The sequence below is a fragment of the Trachypithecus francoisi genome, unplaced genomic scaffold, assembly GCF_009764315.1.
Source record: "Trachypithecus francoisi isolate TF-2019V2 unplaced genomic scaffold, Tfra_2.0 Lachesis_group0, whole genome shotgun sequence".
In the NCBI taxonomy this organism is placed as follows: domain Eukaryota; kingdom Metazoa; phylum Chordata; class Mammalia; order Primates; family Cercopithecidae; genus Trachypithecus; species Trachypithecus francoisi.
Window position 1 is genome coordinate 91265929 of NW_022681453.1, and position 23929 is coordinate 91289857.

At 38.2% G+C, this 23929-nt stretch overlaps 1 protein-coding gene across 1 annotated transcript in view; it reads right to left on the reverse strand.

The window, feature by feature from the left end:
* CRYBG3 (crystallin beta-gamma domain containing 3) overlaps positions 1–23929 on the reverse strand; it is a 125229-nt gene that overhangs the window by 3208 nt on the left and 98092 nt on the right. Inside the window, exons 18-20 of the mRNA XM_033211535.1 lie at positions 8243–8382; positions 4876–4999; positions 459–617 (exon numbers count right to left, since the gene is read on the reverse strand). Of these exons, the coding sequence (XP_033067426.1) occupies positions 459–617; positions 4876–4999; positions 8243–8382 (423 nt within the window). The remainder of the gene's footprint in view (positions 1–458; positions 618–4875; positions 5000–8242; positions 8383–23929) is intronic.

Sequence of the window (23929 nt, forward strand, 5' to 3'; positions counted from 1 at the left end):
ACAACCCTAAATTTTATTTTCTAAGCTTCTTCCAATAACAGCTTTCTTTTTCTACTGCTTCTTTGTATACTTTGAAAGTGAAAGGATTTCAACCTATTTAGAATCACAGAGATAGTTGATTTTATCTGGGCCATCAAGTAAGGAACATCTTGCAAAAGCACATTGTCCAACTTAGATCTGGTGACTTATACCATTGGTTGTAAAAAATCACTTAGGTATATCCATAGTATGTGATAACCTTTGTGTTTACTTAAAAATTGAAACTGGATTTTCTAGATCAAAAAGTTAAGTCAATTTTATATAAATGTTTTAGTAATATATGGCAGTATTTTTATAATCAACACCTGTTTCTAAGAAATGCACTGTTTTATCATGCCAGTTGATTTGACAAGATTCTAGTTTTCAAAACAAAAAACTGAGGCCAGAAAGTGGTGTACTGTATCAGTGGGATTGCTTACCTTGGATTTAAAGAGTCCTCGGCAGTAGTGCCAGATCTGAGTATCCTTTCCACTATAGGGAGAGATGCACACAGATGTTGCCCTGGTGTCTGCTAGATTTCCAGTGACTGTCAGATATTCATCCTGGGCACGGTTCTTTATTCTGATGTACACTGCAGGCTATGACAGGAGAAACAGCCATTTAGAAATAAACTTTTGAATCTGGAAGTGAATAATTCCAGGGGAGGAAAGTTGGGAGGGAAAGTGAGAGGTAACTATTTTAGTTATATCAGTTTCACTCTCTCTTATTCCCTTTAGTAAATCTGCATAAATAAATATGGTAAATCCATAGGCTATGGAGCACAAAGCTTAAATTGTACAGTCTCTATTACACTTTGTGAAAAGGGCCCTTTTGAACAGCATAAAGTAAAAGTTTCTTTCACTAGAATTCCATGTGGCGAGGTGTGGAGTGGTAAAGATTAGGGACTTGATGAGTTTCATTCAATAACTAGTGTGTCCCAGCTGTCCTGAGGGAGGTAGGCAAGTTAGAATAAGGGTAAGGTATTACCTACAAGGATTTTGTAACAACTTCAGAAAGACAATCAGACATACTGTGGAGCTATGACTAAATGCCATTAAGTTGGCCCTGGGATGTCTTGAAAAACCCAGATAGCTGAGCCCTAGTAGCTGTGATTATTTGTTTACACAAGACCTTTATTTCTTCAAAAGTAGAGACCATGTATGTTTAATGACTATACTGAGGTACTCAAAAATTGTGTAACAAAGGACTTCGTCCCCTTGGCCTGGAAGTTTTAAGATACATACAAAAAGTTTTAAAATATTAAACCTGGGACTTGCCTCTAAGGTGAATAGCTAATATTTATTGAACATGTAGTATGTGTAAGCAGCATGCTAAATGCATTCTGTGCCATTATGTTACTTGTCAGAATAACCACAAAAACCTATTAAGAAAGTACAATTATGACCCTAGTTTTACAAATAAGGTGAACACAGATATGAAGAAGCCAGGTTCCTCTTAACTAGGATGCTCTCAGACCTACCTATGTTGAAATGCACTAGTTGCTCTTAGGCACAGGGAATAAGAGACGAATTCCAAAGGTGGCCATGTAAGACAATGAAAGGCAGGGCACATAATCGAAGCACAACAGAAACCGTTATTTCAGCCCTATGACTTAGGCCTCCAGCCTTAATGTAATAAGATACATGACACCCAACATCCCCACAGTTGGTTCATCTCATTACCATCCCAGTTAGGACCCTGGCTTAGTAATAACAAATGGTCTCTTACTTGAGAGCACTTTCATGCTAAGAAACATAAGTGCTTAGGTAAATGCAATAGGTCATATGGTAAGAGCACCAATGAACAGTCTACTATTTTTGAAACTTGATAGATCAACATGAAGCCAACTGAATTTTGGTAATGAAGCCTTCCTAAGGAAATACACATTCTCAGCACTTAAGCCAATAGAAGAGCAAATTATCTGGCCATTTAAAGCAGGTGAACAAGATCTCTACTTGGCAAAATGTTTTAAATGTTTCAAATCCCTACTTCCAACATTAACAATGCAACAGTAGTGTAGTTAAATGTCTATAATTCAGCCTGATCTCCCACTGCAATTATTAATTTTTGAGGCTTCAGTATATCTTTATTACATTTTCATTACCTTGTACATATGAGAAAACAGGCGTGACCTTCACAGATGACAGAGTTCCAATTACTTTAGGACCAAACATCACAGTTTTAATCAGTTAACTCAAGCAAGGTACTAATTACCCTTATTACACATTTGTAGTCTGACTCCTCTGTAATTATACTTAAAAACACTGATATACATTATAAGTACCTTAGTGACTTCCTAATTCCCAGCCTCAAAGAGGATCACATTTTAATTAGTCCTGAATTTCTAAACAAGAATATGAACTAAAGCAGTGCCAGCAACCTTACCACAAATTTAAATGTGACCCACACACTACTATTTTAGAAACTCAGAATTCCTTTGTTGTATTTCAAAACTGTGACCTAAATAAACAAAAGGAAAAATAATCTATTAAAATATTATTTTGAAATTAAATGTTTAATCAGAAGAGGAATCAGGTAGCTCCTAAAGCATAATGAAAGAAAATAGCATACTATTCTTGTTAAAAAAAAAAAAAAAAAAACTTCCTTGTAAAAGTAGAGGTGGCTGTTCTGTCCTTTACCAGAGAATCCTGAGCAATAGGCAGGGGCATCCTTCCCCAACAAGGAACCACCATTAAAAAATGAGGAACATATTTTCAGTGTTGAACTTAGCTACTAAAATCTCTAACAGAGGGTCAGCATTATGATGTAGTTAGTAAAAGCTAAACTGAATTCCTATCTCTACTTTGCTTTTTCCGATGGCTTTTCAGTGGGCTTACTCCCTGTTCCACACGATAGGAGTGGGGGATAAGCAAGATGTAAAGGTCATGAGATCCTGTACCACACACTCTGCCAGGAAAGCCACTAATGTTTCAGGATCCCTCAAAAGAGCATCTCAAGGGACATTGTGAACAATAGAAAAACACACTTTCAAAATAAGTGTATGACCATAGTAATATGAGCCAGAGCCATATCAGACTGTTCATATACATTATCTTACTCAACCGTCACAGCAATGAGATGTAAGCAATGTGATCATTGCTTCACCAGTGAGAAACCTGAGGTGCCAAGAAATGAAGTGACTCACCAAGCTGCACTGCTTACAAATGACAGAGCCAGGATTCGAACCAACAGAACTCATGAGCGGTGGGATAAGCATGGTGTGTGTGCACGTGTGCATGTGAAGAGGGTGAGAGAAGATAAATTAGGTTAATATTTTATTAGTTACCATTTATTTAACGCTTAAGTTAGGGTGACATAAGTGTCAGGTCAGAACATCAGAGCCTCAGCATTTAGACCCACTTGGCTGTATTCAGCTCAGTGCCTGAAATAGGTGGTACTCTCTAAGTGCTCATCTTAGGCTGACGGAAAGTAGAGTGTGGTTGCTTCAGAACACAGATTTTAAAGCATAGATTTGGGTTCAAATCCTGGTTCTGACACTTGGATGACTTTCGTCAATGTGCTTCTGTTGTCACAGGTAGGAATCATTATCCCTATTTTCCAGTTGGAGCCTTATTCTCTCAGAGCCTTATTATTCCAACTAGAAAATGGGGATAATAATTCCTACCTCAAAGGACTATTGTTGGAATCAAGCAATATAGTGTTCTAAAGAGATTAGAGAGAGGTACTAATACCATATCCACGGGCCGTCACACCCCTGACAGTTGCACTTGGGTTTTCCACCTTCCATGAAACCTCCCTCCTACTCCTACACATGTTGATACTTCCTTTCTCTGAACCAGGGACTGCCTGTGGCTTTTGGATAATTATGCATTGTTTTGCATTTTATGTTTTGAGTTGGACATGTTTTACCCAACAAAAATGTAAGCTTTAATAATAATGGCAGAAATCACATCTATCTTTATATTTTCCACTATACTTTGCATAATATCATTGGTCCATCCACTGATACATTCATTCCTTCATTAAACAAATAGTTCCTCAGCTCCTACAATATTCCAGACATTGTTTCAGGCACTAGGGGTAGAACCATGACCAAAACATGCAAAGTCCTTGACTTCACAGGGTTTTCTGCAGAGTGGGAGAGACCCCAATCCAACTATCATGCTAGGGTTGTAAACGGCATACAGTGTTTTTATAGAAAAAGAACCCCCAGGGCCTTTATGATCTAATGTAGATTGGGAGGGAAGGTGGGGGAGGCATTCTTGAGGACCTGACACTTAAGTAGAATTTACAGGGATGACTAGTCAAAGAATGAGGGAAGAACACTACACAGAGGGTGCAGCCCATGTTAAAAGTCTTAGTGGGAAAGCACTCTGTACTGAGATGCCTGTGACACAGCCATGTGAGAGATGAGGTTGGAGGAGTAAGGTGGGGTAGGGGGTAGATTGTATTCTAAGTGCAGTGGGAAGCTTTTGAACAGAAGACTGACAAGCAGTAGGTGTACAATAAATACTTATTTTAATTAAATTGCCAGGATCCCTCCTGAGTATTATATAAGTAGGGAGGGGAATATCCAAATGCTTAGAAATTAAAACTAGTACAGTATCAAAGTTCATTCCTGTTACCAAGGTTTGCCACAGAACTTATAATATCTTAGTTTTCCATGAAAAGTGAACATGGCCAATGAGACTTTGGACTGAAAACTGAAATCCAATGTTGACTGTAGATAGTCTTACAAATTGGTTAAAATGTACAAGATATCTGCATCCTAATTCACTCCCCCTACTATGTAAATGGCAAACTAAATTAAATGATCATTATTTCAGATGTGGTGGTTTATGACATTTCTACCACAAAAGCAAGCTATTTAGAATCTTACAGTTCTTTTCTCCTTACCTGCTTCATAGGACGGAGGGACCCAATTGTCTTCCATCTGCTGAATGCTGTCCAGTTTGGGATCTCATTAGGCCTGAGTAGGATTTGTCTTCCCAAGAAATTGGATCCTTCATAAGCTATCCATCTATGAGAACAAGAAAGAAAATAGTAGTTTACTTCAAAACAAAGCAATCCCTCATCAAAAGTATCTGCACTTTGCCTTCTAGGGTTCATAAACTTCTAGGTTTGCAGATTTTTAAAACTGCACATTTTTTCCTAACAAAAATCAGGGAGGCGTAGGAGAAAGCCCACTGGCCTAGACTCAGAAGATTTGGGTTCCAGTTACAATGCTGGTTTCCTTTCTTCCAACATGAATGCAAGGTTTCCTCCAACTCTGAAATCCTATATTCCTTTGATAACATTGTCATAGCATTTTAACATTCAAAGGCAGACCATAACCTCCTAACCAGCAGAAAAACACACTCCTGCTCTAGAGTCACATCGCGTGTCCTTCAGGGCCTCTAGGTGTGGCTCCAGTGAAGTCTCCAGACATATCTTCCCCCACTCCTCCCTCCACAGCTTCCCCAAAGCCATCAAGACTACTTAGAATTGTTCACAGAAGTTCCCCATCACCCTCTTTCTTCAAGGCCCAGCTCCTTTGAGAATCCTCCCCCAGACCCTTGCCTTCAACTCTGGCGGCATTAAAGTGTGTAAAAGTACACTGGAGTCTGGAGTTTCAAGACTGATTTAGTGGAACACAGTCATGCCCACTGCTTTAAGGATTGGTTACGGCTGCTCTTGCACTACCATAGCAACTTCAGTAGTTATGACACAGACAAATGACCCACAAATGAAAAGACTATCTGGCTCTATACAGAAAAAGTCTTCCGAGCACCACTTTAGGTGATTACTAAGCTTGATGACTAAAGAGAATGTGCCGGAGTCACTAACAGGACCTGAAATTCTCAGCAGGCCTCAAGGTCAGTGTACACAGTGCTTTAAGAAAGTGTGTGGAAGATGAGATGGCTGCCTTGCTTTATTTTGCTAAAGAACCTGGAATCATGGCAGGGTTTGTCCTGGCTTGCACCAAGGGATGTAAAGCCTTGTGGATGAGGCAAAGAGCACCAGTAACAGGCAAGGCAGCCTGCTTATCAGATGGACCAGAGCCCAGGAACAGGGTCATCCAGGGCTTAAGATGCAGGCTACAGAGGGTTGCTTGTGCTGCTATGGCAGCAACTTCAGCCCCTCGATCTTCCAGAGAAAAACTTCTAAAACTTACAAAGTGCAATATTCCTTAAGGACTTGTGCTTCACGTAATGCAGGAAAAGGTATCAACTTGTGCGTAAGTTGTGGGGAGAAGGGAAGAGCTGAGGAAAGCTTGATGTATTATAGCTATGAAAGCTTGGGTAGGGATGACTGACTTAACCTGACCACCACTAATAAAAGTCCTCCTTGCTCCCCACAACCAAGATCAGACCTGGCCAAATTCTGGAGAGATGAACGAAATGGATAGCCCATTCCCGACCCCTCCTTCCTACAGAAATCTAATCAGACTGGTGCAGAGGCAGGTCAGCATGACCACAGACAGGCTTGGCCACCTCTCCCCCTACAGATTCTTTAAACAGGCAGGGAAGTTTCAGTTATAAAATCTAGGTAAGATTTTAGGAAAATGTACCTAATTATATATTGATTTAAATGAATTCTACAGTTGGAAAACTGTGTGGGATGGTGCATTTAAGCATGGCTGACATCATTACAGATCAAAGATGTGGCATAGCATGGGGATTAAAACAAAACAAACCTAACTTGCCACTAAGGGAAGCTGGCTGTACATTAAGTAGTGTTCTGTAACCTAGGAAAATCCTTAGGCAGCCTTTCCTGTTCCTTACTCCATGTTCAAATTCTTTTTAAAGAGAATTTGGAATAGTGAGAGTAGGTGGTTAACAAGCCAAAGAGAAGAAATAAGAATGTCAAGATAAAATGGCACCAGTGTTCCAGAAAAAAATGAAGTGAGAAATTTTCAGAAGTGAGTCAAATATCAATTTCACTCAGAAATGTAAAGGAAATGAATTAGAATGTTGTGAAAGACCTATCTCACAGGGATGTAAAATTCAGTTAATTGTCAAATAACATATTGGAATCTTATGCTTAGATAGAATAAATCTATTTGTTTGAATAAACATCAAACCATTTAAAATGTTTTACAGAAGAAAATTGAAGCTATTATACATGTATATAATATAAAACCACTTATTGTAATAGTTTGCTAAATTTTCAACTCCACCTATATTATTGGCTTTCTCTTTAAACCAGCAAAGTTGATTATCACATAATTTCAAAGTCATAGACAAACTTTTAAAGCCACTTTTTAATTAACCGTCAAGAGCTATGTGTGGGCTGGGCGCGGTGGCTCAAGCCTGTAATCCCAGCACTTTGGGAGGCCGAGGTGGGTGGATCACGAGGTCAGGAGATCGAGACCATCCTGGCTAACACCGTGAAACCCCGTCTCTACTAAAAATACAAAAACTAGCCGGGCGAGGTGGCGGGCGCCTGTAGTCCCAGCTACTCGGGAGGCTGAGGCAGGAGAATGGCATGAACCCGGGAGGTGGAGTTTGCAGTGAGCCGAGATTGCGCCACTGCACTCCAGCCTGGGCAACAGAGCGAGACTGCCTCAAAAAAAAAAAAAAAAAAAAAAAACTATGTGTGTTTTTTTAGTTGACTTTTGCTACCAGAACACTAACAGTGCAGGAGCAGGGACTGGTTTATATGCCAGACTCTTCAGAAATGGCTTCAGAGGCAGATTTTCCAGGAAGCAAATAGAGCTTCAACTTCAAGGCCCCTCACTTGCAGACTTCTCACCATTTCTGTCCTAAATGTTCACATTCATATCTAATATTTCTATCATAATTTTAAATTTTTTCTTAAAGGCAGCTTTATAATTTGTAAAAGCACAGGCCCCTGGGTCTACCCGGACTGACTGATAACCTAAATGAACAACAACACTGGTAGGCAGGCTAGGCCTACCTGTGTAGTCCTCAGGCAAGTGAGTACTCTGGAGGGAACTGCTCTAGAATACACAGCTATTAAAAAACAACACCGCACTTCGTCTCGCCAGCAGTCACTTGCCTTAAGCAGGAAACTGTCTTAACCAAAGTTGCTGGGATATTGAAATTTCTTCTGAAAAGAAAGTCAGTTCAACTGGGTAAAGTCATCTGATTGACCTACTCTACGATACATGCTGTGACCTTATGGTAGCCCTTCTCTCCCAAAAGGCTCTTCCTCAAGACCGCTTGAATGCATACTACTACACAGTGGACTTGGTTTGCAACTGTGCAACTCTGCCTTAAAACAGTGACTGAACCAGACCAAGCCTTTCTCCCATACTTACAGTCCACTTTTTACCCACACAGACTGGGTGTAGAAGTGCAGGTCCTTGTTCAGAACAGAGTTCACAGCCTCTTCTAGATGTAACTCTCTTCCCTCACAATGCTCCAGAGCAAAAAGGCTGATGGAGGGTTCTTCAAAAACCTATTAGCAGAGAAAGAAGTCGTCACCATAGGAGTGGCCATATCTCAGTGACATCCCAGTCTGAACATAGGGTACCCTGGATCCACTGTATTCTTAAATGTATGGAGTTACTGCTTTACTCGCTAAGGTTGCTATAGTCAAAACTGCACTGGAAAGATTAGATTTTATTAATAATTTTTATTCACTTTTTTGTAAATTAAAATTCAAGTTATCAGAAATGCAATCAATCTCATAATAAAAACAGCTATAATAAAGAGACCCATGATTCCAAATCACAGATTAAGGTCTTGTGGTACTGTAATATGGACCATAATTAGTCCTGCCAGTGCTTTTAGCTGGCAACAGAATAAATATGGAATGGAATGGCACCCTCATTTCAAGGAGGTCACAGGAGCAGTCACTAGGAACGTAAGACTTTGTGACGGTAAGCTCTTCAAAATATTCCTAGGAGGAAGAATAAAGGCATTTTTAATTTAAAAAAATAGCTGAAATGCACAAGAATGGTGGTGATTTCTGCATTAAAAGTATTTCTTGAACCCATCATGTCAGACAAGAATAGACTGAATATTGCTTTTTCATTCATTAGTGTATGTAAGACACCATGTTAAGAGACTTTTGGGGGGATGACAAAACAAGGCACCATCTATCCTTGTGTCTGGGGATTACTAACGAGTAGCTAAATTAGAACTGCACAGATATTGTAATCCAGCGCAGAAAAAGATATGCTGTGTTAGAGTCCTCAGTAGAAAGCTATATTATTTTTAGCAGAAGGGAGCGGGAATCAAGCTTCATGGATGTGGTGGCTTGTGAGCTCAGTTTCAAAGGATGCAGTGGATCTGGAAAGAAGATGGTGAACGGAGGGAAAACACTCTGTGCAAAGCAAGGCAACAGAAACACATGGAACATGTTGGGGGGACGGCAAGTCAGCCCAACAGGAAACAGCGGCAAGTGCTCCCACAGTTTGTTATGGTGAATTGCACTGCTTGCTTCTCCTCCCACACTGACAGGACACAGACAGATCTATTCCCAATGGACAGTCCTTGAAGGCTTCTGAACTAAGGACTATGAGTGGGCTGAAGCAACTGCAACTCGGTGCATAAGAAGCAAAGCACTAGCAGCAGGGGCAGTGGAGGGTCAAAGAACAGTAAATGAACAGGCAGAAAATAACAGGCTCTCACAGTGATCCTCACAAGGGACCTGCTTATACTTGCATAAGAGAAGAATGACTTATCAAAGAGTTTTTCTTTGCAGCAGTGTTTGGAACAGTGAAGGGTGGGGAATGATTTAAATGCCCATCAAGAGAGGACTGGTTACATAAATTATGGTACATACACAGAAGAATCTTATACAGCTGTAAAAAAATAAGGAGCTCTTTATGAAAGATCACCAAGATATATTCTTTAGAAATAAACACAAAAGATAGTATGAAAAGCATATTTCATATACTACCATTTGCAGAAAAGGAAAATTTCTGTGCACATACATATATATGCGCTTGTACACACATTAAAATTTTTCTAAAAAATAAACCGGTAACCATGGCTACCTGTTTGGAAAACTGCATAAGAGAAGATAAAGGACACAAGTGGGAGCAAAGTTTTTCACTAAGTGCCTTTTGGTATATTTTGACTTTTGAACCATGGGAATATTTATTTTAAATTGGTATTATTAATTTTAAGTTGGTAATTATTACACATGTTTGCATTGTGTATATGCATTTTTTAATGGCCTTCAGGAAATCTAACAACAGCATGAGTGAAGAATAGAATGGAAGTAACGGCACCAGTACTGGTGGAATATATGAGGTCAGAGAAAAATAGACCCAGATCTAAAACGGGTTAGGGGGAAGGTTAGGAGTAAGGGATGGCCAGGAAGACTATTAATATCACAGTGATAACACAGACATGCTAGCTAAGGCAAACAAATGGAATCAGTAAGTGAGGAAAAATGTGAAAAGTCATGGCTTAGGACATGCTGGTATAACTTGTCATATATAAAGAAACCAGGAGGAAAGCATGCCCAGATGTCTTAATGTTGAGATAGAGGCAGGATGATCTTAACAGAGATGTCCAGCATATACTGGACCTTTTGATCTTGAGTTCTGGGAAATAACTAGAGCCATGGATAAGAAAATGGAAATGCAAGGAAACTAGAACTGCACTGACATACATAGGTGGGCGATGATGAAACATGGGAGGTGGAAGTGACTAAACAAATGAATCAGGAGAAGACAGCCAAAACAGAACCCCTTTCCACTGTAGAAGTGAAGGAGGAAGAGAATTATAAGGAAGACTTGCCCCATGGCATGAAATTATTTCCATGTCGAGGAAGAAGGTGACTGAGATAAGGCTATCTGGGTTTGACAATCAGAAGCCAGCTGGTAACCCTATGAGTGCTGTTTCAGCACAATGTCAGAAATTAAGTTAAAATCTAGGTTGCAAGGGCTGAAGAGTAAGTGATGAGAAACTGTATAGGCTATAATAGGTGTACAGACTATTAGAAAAATTTGGTGGAGAGCAGTAGGGAAACGGGGTAGTGGCCTATGAGCATGCTTTGTAAAATAGAGAGAAGCTGAATACTGCAAGGCAAAAAGGATGTTCCAGGGAAGGAGGGAGAGGTACAATCCATTGCTTCCCATCAGTTCATGAGGAAAAAGATCACTTTGGAAAGGATGAACTCTACCTCTGAAATAAAAGGAAAGATAGAAAAAGGATGCCAAGAAATTTGCATTTAAAATCAGGAAATGTGTGAATAAATTTCTCTTTACATTATGTGGCCAACACTGTCTGCTGATCAAGGAAAGTTTAAAGCATCTTCCAGAAGAAGTTCCTGCAGTGATAGAAATGTTATGTATCTGGACTCTTCACTATGGCAGCCACTAGCCACATGTGGCTTGTGTGACCAAGGGACTGAATCAAATTTAATTTAAATAACCACAGGTGGCTAGTGCTATGGTGTTGGACAGTACAGATTTAGGAGTTGGAGGATACTGGCAAAGAATGTAACAATTGCTGTGTGCAGTGAGACCATAAGCTAAGATAGAAAAGCTACCTAGGAGCATTGATTTTCCCTCAGTAGACACCACTGACTGCACCAGGAATAAAAACTCATCTCTAATCATTGAGTTACTGAGTGGCCACAAGCAAGGTTAGGCACCTCTTCTGCTATCTGCAAAATAAATTGGAAGCATCCCAACAGTTTATAAAATTAACTGAAAGTAAGCAGACAATAAAAATCCACAGCACTGACGATATTAGTGGACTTTTTTCACCATCTTCACCCTCAAGATTTTAGAAAGTATTCCACTTTCCCTTTTCACACACATCTACTTGCTGAGTTACTGATTAGTGAGAAGGAGCAGATGGCAAGGAGCCTGGCCAGTGCTCCAAGTCAACAATCAGCAGCACTCTCCTCAGAGAAGAGCTTGCTGGGGTAAGAGCAACAGACACCTACATCAAAGGCATTTACTGGTACATGATGTTAACTATTTTATATCCCAGAGGGGGAAAGAAATCTAAAAGCCTATTATGAGAAAGTAATTTAAATGCTAAGCATTATTCTAAGAAAAACTGACTTGTGTACGTTTTTCCTCTTCCTTTGGCAGAATGCCTACAAAGATATTTTTCAAAAGGCTGGTATTGTCACGGAAATGCCATTAAATTCAATCCCTCGATTCTAGCAATTCTACCTCTAAAAGTGTATCTCAAGAAAAGATAAAAAGCTCGATGGAGGGAACAAAAAATGTGTAAACCTCTATGTTTTTAAAAATAATGATGCAGGGATATTGAAGAAAAAAATTGTACAAGATGACAGAAAACATCTGAAACATTTTAACAGCTTATATAAATTAGTAAGGGTACTCTAAGAAACCTATTGGACAAATGGGCAAAGAAGGTAAGTCAATAGCATTAACCAAAGAAGAGACACAGCTAATAAACCAATGTGGAAAAATATCCCACCTCTCCTAAACAACAACAAAAGGGTATCATTATGTGATCCAACTATCAAATTTTACATTTGAGAAGATCTATTGTTTTGAAGCTTTGATTTTTTTCTACTTTAAATTTTAATTTAAATATTTAATTTATAAGTATACTTGAATTATAAATGTATTTAAAGGTTAGGAAGATTAGGAAAGTCAACACAATGCTAACCTGGGCAGGATGATGGGGGTTGGTTAATAATCTTTTGGAAATAAATGGTATTGAAGAACTATTAATATTTTAAAATCACATTTTTCTGATACATTTCCCTAACATGAAAATAGGAAGAGAGATCAACTATTAATAAATCTTTAAAACTGAAGATGACACAGTAATCCGAACTTTCCAACCATAAAAAAAAAAAAAAAAAATTGATTACAGTTTGAGCTCTACAAATGTCTTGGCCTTAGTCCACGTTAACTTAGAAGCTGGCCAACCATTTGTGGCTAAAGGTTCTTCTTAGATGTCAGCAGTTAACAGGACATTCCTGCCGGATTAAGTCTAAATCATGCAAAGAGGATACAGTTTCTAAAAGGAAGATGTAGTTGTCAAAGAAAAAGAACACTCGACCACATTGTATAAATGAAAATTTCAATATGAAAAAAGACAAAACTCATTGTTTCTCCTCATCCCATCAACTAAAATAATAATTTAAATAATTGAAGTGACAATAACAGTAGAAACTAACATAGATAGCACTTAATATGTGCTGGGGATTATTGTTCTAAGTTATATACCTATATCTGTATCTATCCATAGATATATATGCACAACCCCTTATTCACTGTTCTGAAATCCAAAAAGCTTTAAAATCAAAATTTTTTTCCTAGTCAACAAAACTCTACCTGAATAAATTGAAGTCTATGTATAATATTACCCGATTTGTGTAGCTGTGCATAACTTTCATTATAGGCATAGAAACGTTTAATTAGGGGTGCAGTCCAGAACCCTGCTGGCTGTGATTCCTTATAGGCCATTCATGAATCGTATTACTGTTTAAATTTGAAAAACTACAAATCCCAAAATACATTCAGTTTAGGGATTGTAGAACTGTATTTTCTCATTTTTTTTTTTTCTACCAACTTTTATTTTCTGTTCTGGGGTATCTGTGCAGGGTTGTTGCATAGATAAATTGCATGTCACATGGGTTTCGTGCATAGATTATTTCATCACCCAGGTAATGAGCACAGTACCCAAAAGGTAGTATTTCGATCCTCATCCTCCTCCCACCCTCTCTGCTCAAGCAGGCCCTGGTGTTTACTGTTCCCTTCATAGTGTCCATGTGTATTTAATGTTTATCTTCCACTAGTAAGTGAAAACACGACATACTTGTTTTTCTGTTCTTGTGTTAATACGCTTCAGATAATGGCCTCCAGCTGCATCCATGTTGCTGCAAAGAACATGAGATTCTGCTTTTGTTATGGCTGCGTGGTATTCCATGGTGGCTATGTACCACATTTTCTTTATCCAGTCCAACACTGAGGGGCACCTAGGTGGATTCCATGTCTTTGCTACTGTGAATAGTGCTGCCCTGAATATACATGTGCATGTGTCTTTATGATAGAATGATTTATATTCCTTTGAGTATATACCCAGTAATGGAATTGCGGGGTCAACTGGTAATTCTGTGTTCTTTGACAAATCTCCAAACTGCTTGTCACAACGGATGAACTAATGCACATTCCCACAACCAGTGTAAACATTCCCTTTTCTCCACAATCTCACTTGCATCTGTTATTTGCTGACTTTTTAATAACAGCCATTTGGACTTGTATGAGATGGTATCTCACTGTGTATTTGATTTGTATCTCTCTACTGATTAGGGATGTTGAGCATTTTTTCATATGCTTGTTGGCAATATGCATATCTTCTTTTGAGAAGTGTCTGTTCATGTCATTTAGGCCACTTTTTAATGGGGTTGTTTTTTGCTTGTTGATTTGTTCCTTATAGATTCTGGATATTAGACCTTTGTTGAATGCACAGTTTGTGAATATCTTCTCCCATTCTGCTGATTGTTTACTCTGTTGATAGTTTATTTTGCTGTGCAGAAGCACTTTAGTTTAATTAGGTCCCATTTGTCAATTTTTGTTTTTGTTGTAATTCCTTTTGGAGGCTTCCTCATAGAATCTTTGCCAGGGCCCATGTCCAGAATGATATTTCCTAGGTTTTCTTCTAGGGTTTTCTACAGTTTTAGGTTTTACATTTAAGTCTTTAATCCCTCTTGAGTTGTTTTTTGCATATGGTGAAAGCAAAGGGTTCAGTTTCAATATTATGCATATGGCTAGCCAATTATTCCAGCACCATTTACTGAATAGGGAATCCTTTCCCTACTGTTTATTCTTGTCAACTCTGTCAAAGATCAAATTTTTGTAGGTGTGAGGCTTTATTTCTGAGTTCTCTAACATTTTCCATTGGCCTGTGTGTCTGTTTTTGTACCAGTATCATGCTATTTTGCTTACTGTAACCTTGTAATATAGTTTGAAATCAGGTGGCACGATGCCTCCAGCTTTGTTTTTTTTTTTTTTTTTTTTTTGCTTAGGGTTGCCTTGGCTATTTGGGCTCATTTTTGGTTCCATGTGAATTTTAGAATAGCTTTTTCCTAATTCTGTGAAAAAATGTGGGTACTCTGGTAGGAACAGTATTGAATCTGTAAATAGCTTTGGGCAGTATGGCCATTTTAATGACATTGATTCTTCCTATCTATGAGCATGGAGTGTTTCCCTTTGTGTTGTCTCTAAGTTCTTTCAGCAGTGTCCTATAATTTTCATTGTAGAGATCTTTCACCTCCCTGGTGAGCTGTATACCTAGATATTTTATTCTTTGTGTCTATTGTGAATGGAATTGCATTCTTGATTTGGCTCTCAGCTTGGATGTTACTGGTGTATAAAAATGTTACTGACTTTTCTACACTGATTTTGTATCCTGAAATATTACTGAAGTTAATGATCAAATCTAGGACCCTATGGGCAGAGACTATGGGGTTCTCTAAGTATAGAATCATATCATTTGTGAAGAGAGATAGCTTGACTCCCTCTTTTCCTATTTGGATGCCTTTTACTTCTTCCTCTTGTGGGCTTGTTCTGGCTAGGACTTCCAGTACTATGTTGAACAGCAGAGGTAAGAGTGGGTATCCTTCTCCTGTTCCAGTTTTCAAGGGAATGCTTCCAGCTTTTACTCATTCGGTATGATGCTGGCAATGGGCTTGTCATATATGTCTCTTATTATTTTGAGATATGTTCCTTCATTGCCTAGTTTGTTGAGGGTTTTTATCATGAAGGGATGTTGAATTTTATTGAAAGCCTTTTCTGCATCTATTGAGATAATTATGTGGGTTCTGTTTTTAGTCCTGTTTATGTAATAAATCACATTTATTGATTTGTATATATTGAACCAACTTTACATCCCAGGAATAAGGCCTACTTGATTGTGGTGGATTAACTTTTTGATGTCCTGCTGGATTCAGTTTGCTAGTACTTTGTTGAGGATTTCTGCATCTTTGTTCATCAGGCATATGGGTCTGAAGTTTTGTTTCTCCATGTGTTTCTGTCAGGTTTTGGTATTAGAATGATGCTGGCCTCACAGAATGAGTGGTCAGAAACATGCCAAGGGTCACTCATCTAACAGTTATTAATGGTAGAGTCAGGACTTGAACCAAGAAGGTCTCTAAGACACTCAAACCAAACTCTTCACCAGTAAACTATAATCCTTCTCATAGAGCCTCTCTCATTTGGTTTAGAAAGTCAGTTTCAATACGGATTTACCTTTCTTACTGGTGTTTGTTTTCCTCTTTTAAAAAAATTATGATTCCTTTTAAAAAGAACAACATAGATGACCATGTACCTAAAACCCAGAAGTATTACATTTTAATTTTACTATATTTGTATCAAATGTTTAAAATAAATAAAACATAGCAAATACAGATGAATTTAAACTCCCACCTCCCCGAGAGGTGACCACTATGCTCAAGTTGTAAATCTTTTCAGCTCATGTTTTTCTATTTCTATTAATGGTTATGCATCTTTTGCTTTTAACATTTACAGAAAATGTATTCTACTGTAACGTCTTTAGTAGCCTGCTTTCCTTGCCTACTGTGTTTGAAATTTGACTCTTCATACATGTAGCTCTCCAATTCATTGTAACTACTATATTTCATTCCCTTATAGGAATGTGTGATTGTTTCATCCATCATAACTGCAACAGACATCCTTATTCCCCCACCATTGTAATTAACACTTCTTCCACTAGCTGTATATGAATAATGTTACTTCCCTGCAACTAAGACAAACCTTAGTATTTTCAGATTTTAAAATGCCTGTAGCTAGAGTAAGCTAATGTTATTCATAATTGTTTTGATTTGTATTTCCTTGATAGCTAGTGAGGGTTAACATCCTTTGGATGTCCTGAGCCATTTTTCCCTCTTCTATAAACTGCCTATTTATATCCTCTGTTGGTTTTTGAAGTGGATTTTTCTGAATTGGTTTGAAAAAGCTCTTCTAATTATTTTATTTATTGTTTGTAGAGACAGGGACCAGCAATGTCCAGGCTCTTCTGGATTCAAGCAGTCCTCCTAGGTCAGCCTCCTAAAGCACTGGAATTACAGGTGTGAGCTACCGCACCCAGCTAAGAGCTCTTCTCATATTCAGTACACTAAACCTTTGCAGGTTATACAAACTGCTAATATATTTTGTGGCTTGCTGTGGCAGTCTGAATAATTAATGCCTGCCTCCTCTCCCTACCCCACAAATGTTCACATCCTAATTTTTAGAACCTGTGAATGTGGTGAATATGTTACCTGACATGGTAAAGAGGCACTTTACAGATATTATTAATTAAGGACCTTGAGATGGGTACAATCATCTGGATTACTCTGGTAAGCCCAATGTAGCCACCAGGGTCCTTGTAAAAGGAAGGTAGGAGGGTCAGAGATAGAGAGCAGATAAAGAGCAGAGACTGGAGTGATGCACTTTGAAGATGAAAGAAGGTCATGAGTTAAGGAATGCTGGTGGCCTCTAGAAGCTAGAAAAGGTAAGGAAATGGGTTCTCCCCTAGAGCTTCCCAGATGAAATGACTGCCAACACCTTAATTTTACCACAATAAGACCAATTTCAGACTTCTGACTTGTGGAACTGCAAGACTGTAAATATCTGTCATCTTAAGCTACTAAGTTTACAGTAATCTGTTACATCAGCAATAGGAAACTAATACATCTGCCTTTCACCTTTTTCTTATTCATTTGTGCTTTTTCTGTTTGAAGAAATCCATCCTACTCCAGTATCATCAGGGTAGATTCCTGTATTTTCTTCTAAATTGTAACGTTTGCTTTTCACATTTAGGTTGTTATTAATCCATCTGGAACTGATTTTTGTGTTTGGAGTAAAGTAGGATTCTAACTGTCTTTTTCTATGGAATGGGTCAATTGTCTCCACACCATTTATTTAACAGTTCATCATAGCTCCATTGGAATGCTGTTATCTTCCAAATTCTATTTACTATATAGGTCAGTTTCCATGCTACCCTATTCCCCTGTCCCATTTGTCTCTCCTTGTACTGATTCCCACTAATTATTACTACTGTCTAAAGCAATATATATTTGGTAGGATAAGTGACCCTACATGTTGTTCTTAAAAATTATCTTGGCGATTTTGGACCCATTATCTTTTCCAAATTAATCATAGGATAAGCTTGCCATGTTTTACTCCCCACCTCTACCCCCTAAAAGGACAGAACACTGTGTTTTGCCTGAAACAGTATTAATTTGGGGAAGACCATATCTTTACAATATTGAGTCTTTTTACCTATAAAGATTGTATCTCTCCAATGTTTACTTCCTTCAAGAGATTTTATAAAATTTCTAGGAAAAAAACGTATTGCCTTGTGTTAGATTTATTTCTAAATACCTTTAATTGCTATAGTTTAATTGCTATTTATCTTATATTCTGCAACTTTAAAAATGTGCTTTAGCCCTAATAATCATTTACACCATAGATGCTCTTGCCAGTTTTGTTTTTTCCTTTTGTTTTAATCTTATTTCATTTTTTCGATTAATTTTTTTTATTAGATAGAACTTCAGAATACTGAATAGTAGTGGTAATAGGGAGACTGTTGTCTTCTGCCTGAATTTAAAGAGAACTGTTTCAGATATCTCACTGGGAAGTGCAATGTTTACTGTAAGTTTTTGTTGGCCTGCATTTTCAAAATGTGCATAATAGTTAATACCATTAACTATATATATAGGTTCAGCTAAAAATTTTAATAGTAACCAAATTCTTCTACACTTTTTTTTTATTATTATTATACTTTAAGTTCTAGGGAACGTGTGCACAACGTGTAGGTTTGTTACATATGTATACATGTGCTATGTTGGTGTGCTGCACCCATTAACTCGTCATTTACATTAGGTATTCCTCCTAATGCTATCCCTCCCCACTCCCTCAACCCCATGACAGGCCCTGGTGTGTGATGTTCTCCACCATGTGTCCAAGTGATCTCATTGTTCAGTTCCCACCTATGAGTGAAAACATGTGGTGTCTGATTTTCTGTCCTTGGGATAGTTTGCTGAGAATGATGGTTTCCAGCTTCATCCATGCCCCTACAAAGGACATGAACTCATCCTTTTTTATGGCTGCATAGTATTCCGTGATGTATATGTGCCACATTTTCTTAATCCAGTCTATCATTGATGGACATTTGGGTTGGTTCCAAGTCTTTGCTATTGTGAATAGTGCCGCCGTAAACATATGTGTGCATGTGTCTTTATAGAAGCATGATTTATAATCCTTTGGGTATATACCCAGTAATGGGATGGCTGGGTCAAATGGTATTTCTAGCTCTAGATCTTTGAGAAATCGCCACACTGTCTTCCACAATGGTTGAACTAGTTTGCACCCCCACCAACAGTGTAAAAGTGTTCCTGTTTCTCCACATCCTCTCCAGCACCTGTTGTTTCCTGACTTTTTAATGATTGTCATTCTAACTGGTGTGAGATGGTATCTCATTGTGGTTTTGATTTGCATTTCTCTGATGGCGAGTGATGATGAGCATTTTTTAATGTGTCTATTGGCTGCATAAATGTCTTTTTTTGAGAAGTGTCTGTTCATATCCTTCACACACTTTTTGCTGGGGTTGTTTGATTTTTTCTTGTAATTTGTTTAAGTTCTTTGTAGATTCTGGATATTAGCCCTTTGTCAGATGGGTAGATTGCAAAAATGTTCTCCCATTCTGTAGGTTGCCTGTTCACTCTGATGGTGGTTTCTTTTGCTGTGCAGAAGCTCTTTAGTTTAATTAGATCCCATTTGTCTATTTTGGCTTTTGTTGCCATTGCTTTTGGTGTTTTAGTCATGAGGTCCTTGCCCATGCCTATGTCCTGAATGGTATTGCCTAGGTTTTCTTCTAGGGTTTTTATGGTTTTAGGTCTAACATTTAAGTCTTTAATCCATCTTGAATTAATTTTTGTCTTCTACACTTTATAAACTCATTCCTTCCTTTCATTCTGAGGTTGGATTTATAGTCTCCCTCTATTTGTAGCTGTGCCTCTTATTCAGTATCCTTCCACAGAATGAATGATTGTCTTGCCAATTCTTATTCTACCTCTTAAGATCATTTATGTCATCAGAGTCTTAATTTCATCTGAAGTTTTTCTACAGCCTCTTGTTATAATATTCTTTGGTTTTGCTTCCTTGGAGCTGCCAGGGCTCGATTATTACTTCAAAGGCAGCCAAACTTCCATTCCAACACCCCAGTGGAGAAATAAGAGAAGCAACCAGCTAAGTACTGCTCCCATGGAAATGAAATAAAACAGGTTACCCCACACACTCCTGGTCCAATGCTTAAATGTTTTATGCAATAGTCTGAAAGTCGCAGTTAACTCCATCTTAGATCAATCAACAAGTTCTCATGTATCTTGCTCCTGTCTATATATGCCATTATTCTTTCAATACCCAGTCTGACTTTAAAAAATTTAATCAGTATAAATTACTTTTTTTTTTAACTTAGGTTCCCCACCATCCCCCAACTTCTAAAGCTATTATTAGAATATTGTAAATGGATAAGACACAAACCTATAGTAAGTCCAAAGTACAACCCCTCTTATGGAATGAGCTCTGAAGCAGAAGAAAGAACTTTATACAACTACTACCTATATATTTTTAGGCATGAATAAATGAGTTTATTTAGTTGGCTTATTACATAATGGACTCTTGATATTTTTATAGCATTGTGCTAAGTAGAGGGGACATAACGGTGACAGAATTTAAAGCTACAATAAATATAAATCATCCCCTCAATGGCTTTACAGTTTCAGTAAGTGTGATGAAAAGGAGAGAGTGAAAAGCATCTCGAGATGCAGAGAAAGAATATTCAGGGCAAACAAAGGTCACTTTAAGAAATGAGGTCATTGAAGGCTTCCTAGAATTGAGGTCCTTTAAATTAGACCTCAAAGAATTTAGAGATGGGAAAGAAAAACTTCATTCTATGTTTCCATATAAAAACACAAAATAAAGTTTAAGGAAGGTATTGGGGGGAAGGGGGGAGGGTAAGCTTGTAAACAGGATACATGAAAACGATTGAGCAATAATATTGGAAAAGTAGGACCTGATGCCAGGGTCTGGGCTTTATTTATGGGAAGGTTACATGCTCAATGCTGCAAATAAGAAGAACTGCAAAAGATAGAGGCCAAAGGAAGAAAATTAGTTATGTACCTATCACAATAGTTTTAGAAAGACAGAATGAGCCTCTAAACTCAGTCATGGCAATGGAAAGGAGATAAGAGGAAAAGCTTAAGACATATCATGGGACTGTATGTGATGACTCATGCCTGTAATCCCAGCACTTTGGGAGGCCAAGGTGGGCGGATCCCTTGAGATCAGGAGTTTGAGAACAGCCTGGCCAACATGGTGAAACCCCGTCTCTATTAAAAATACAAAAATTAGCTGGGAGTTTTGGCACGTGCCTGTAATCCCAGCTACTTGGGAGGCTGAGGCACGAGAATTCCTTGAACTTGGGAGGCGGAGGTTGCAGTGAGCCAAGATTGTGCCACTGCACTCCAGCCTAGGTGTCAGAGCCAGACTCCGTCTAAAAAAAGGTGGGGAGGGAGTAATGATGATTGCTTTCAACAGAAACAGGGCAGAAAAGAAGAACAAGTCTATGAGAGAAAATGGGATGCTGGCAAAACATGCTGAAGACCCATGTGGAATCTGGGAATGAAGCTCAGGGAATAACTGAGTACTGCTTACTCTAGATATCTGCGAATGCGAATCATCTTTATGATAATGAAAATTTCTAAGTACAGGAGAAGAAAGGCCAAGAATAGGTATCTGAGAAACATCTACACTTGAGAGGCCAAGAGTAAGAATCAAATAACACTTGGACTTGATGAGTTTGTTACGCTAATTCTTTTTTTATTCATATTCAGTACTTAGCACAGTATTTAGTAAAGAGCAGGTGTTCAATACTTTAGATTGAATAAATACAAAACGCATCCTGAGCAATGGTGTTATTGTGCAGCATTTGTGATATTTATGTAAATAATTCAGCTGGATGGTGCAGTGGTTTGCACCTGTAATCCCAGCACTTTGGGAGGCTGAGGCAGGTAGACTGCTTGAGCCCAGGAGTTTCAGACCAGCCTGGGCAACACGATGGAACCCCATCTCAACCAAAACACCACAAAAACTAGCCAGACATGGTGGTGCACACCTGTAGTCCCAGCTACTTCAGAGGCTGAGATGGGAGAAATAATTCAGCCACCTTAAATATTTTTCTTTGATCAAAGCAAAATAGAATACCTTTAAACTTTCTTCTACAAAATGACTAATCAGATGTGTTTTTCATTCATAGAACTCTACACCAATGCCCCAAGCATCATCTTAGGCATTTAAAAAAAAAAATCATTTTATTGCCCTTTCACACCCAGTATGACTACTCCTAAATATAGAAGGCTTTGGTTTCAGCCCCCACAAAACACTTACACTTCCGTAGGCATGACATTCAATCTTTTTCATCTTAAAAGGTCTTCTTGTAATCACTATTAAGCAGTCAAGCCATTACCAAACCAAGGCTACTGAAAACCTTAAAGAGAAGTCAATGGAAACCAATTCACCATGTTTTGAGATAGATGTTTAGGCATTTTATTAGACATGTAATTTTTCGAGATATATAATTATATCTCTGTGAAGAGCCTGATGAAAACCCTGGGTCTTAGTTCACTTTCCTAATTCTAGGCCACTTAATTTATTATTTTTCCCAGATGCTTACATAAAGCTGTCTTAGTATGATTAAATTAAATTTCCCTATATTAAATTACCTGATGATTTTAGAATTCTAAATGAATTTTGAAAGAGAACTGGGGACCATATTCTGAGGCAGACTTTTCTACTTGTCTACCATATACTTCATTTGACAGCCACCAAACCACCTCCAGACTGTCACTAAAAATTAATCTCAAGTTTTTAAAAGGAAGTTAGCTCTGTTACAGTAGCAGAGATAAATTATTACAATTTCATCTCCTTTCATTTTCTCCGAAATATAGTAACAGAGAACACCTCTATGAGTTTATACATCTCTGGTAGATTGTATTATTGTTTGAATATACTTTGTCGACTTCATCCCTGCCCAGGTGAGAGTCTATTCCCCTGCCCCATTTATGTCAGGCTTGGTCTAATGACTTGCTTTTGGAAACAGAATATGAGTGGACACAATGATGTGTGCATGGGCAAAATGAATCTGAGCAGAAGCTTCAAATGTGACTCTGTGATTGTGACCTTGCTCCCTCTTTCCCCTGTCATGAAAATAGTCATGTCCCCAATTGGAGGTGCTCCCATTAGCTTGGTCCCAATGCAAAGCAAATATCAAAAGTGTATCTAAACCCAACTCACAAGCCTAAAGTGGAGGCCATGCAACTGTTTTGCCATTTTGAGACAAAATATGAAAATGAAATGAACATTTGTTTTCAACTACTATGACTCTGGAGACTGTTGTGAAAGTTAATACATGATCTTATTATTCCCTCTGACCTTGTGAATCCTAAAGCCGGATAAATTCTTTTTCATATCCAATTAGAAATATGACCAGGATACTTATTTGCAACAGAACTGGAGGCTGTCCAAGATTTGAAATACCTGTTCTAACAGTTTCTTTACAGAAGAATTAACTGAGATACAGATAAATTAAGAGATTTGCCTAAGGTTATATTAGTTAGACGCAGAACTATGAACTACGCTCCTAGCTCCATTCATTATAAAATGACTGCAACACTGCAAATTATGTGTTGATGGCCCTAGGAATGTAACCTTCACCTGTACCAACAGAAGTTTGCCTGGAGCAAACTGTCATTTTCAAAATATATTATCTTTCATGAAGATGAAGTCTTAAGACTCCTCAATATTATACCATTGTGACACTTAAGCACCAAGCCATAGCATATCTGGCAATACCAACTGCAGGCAACATCCCTCGAATTCTGCAGTTTTAACTAACAAAAGCGAAAGCAAAGGATTACCTCATATGTACATAATGTCAACTTAATTACACAGAAACATTTCCTAGAATGAATCCAGAATTACACTGGATTG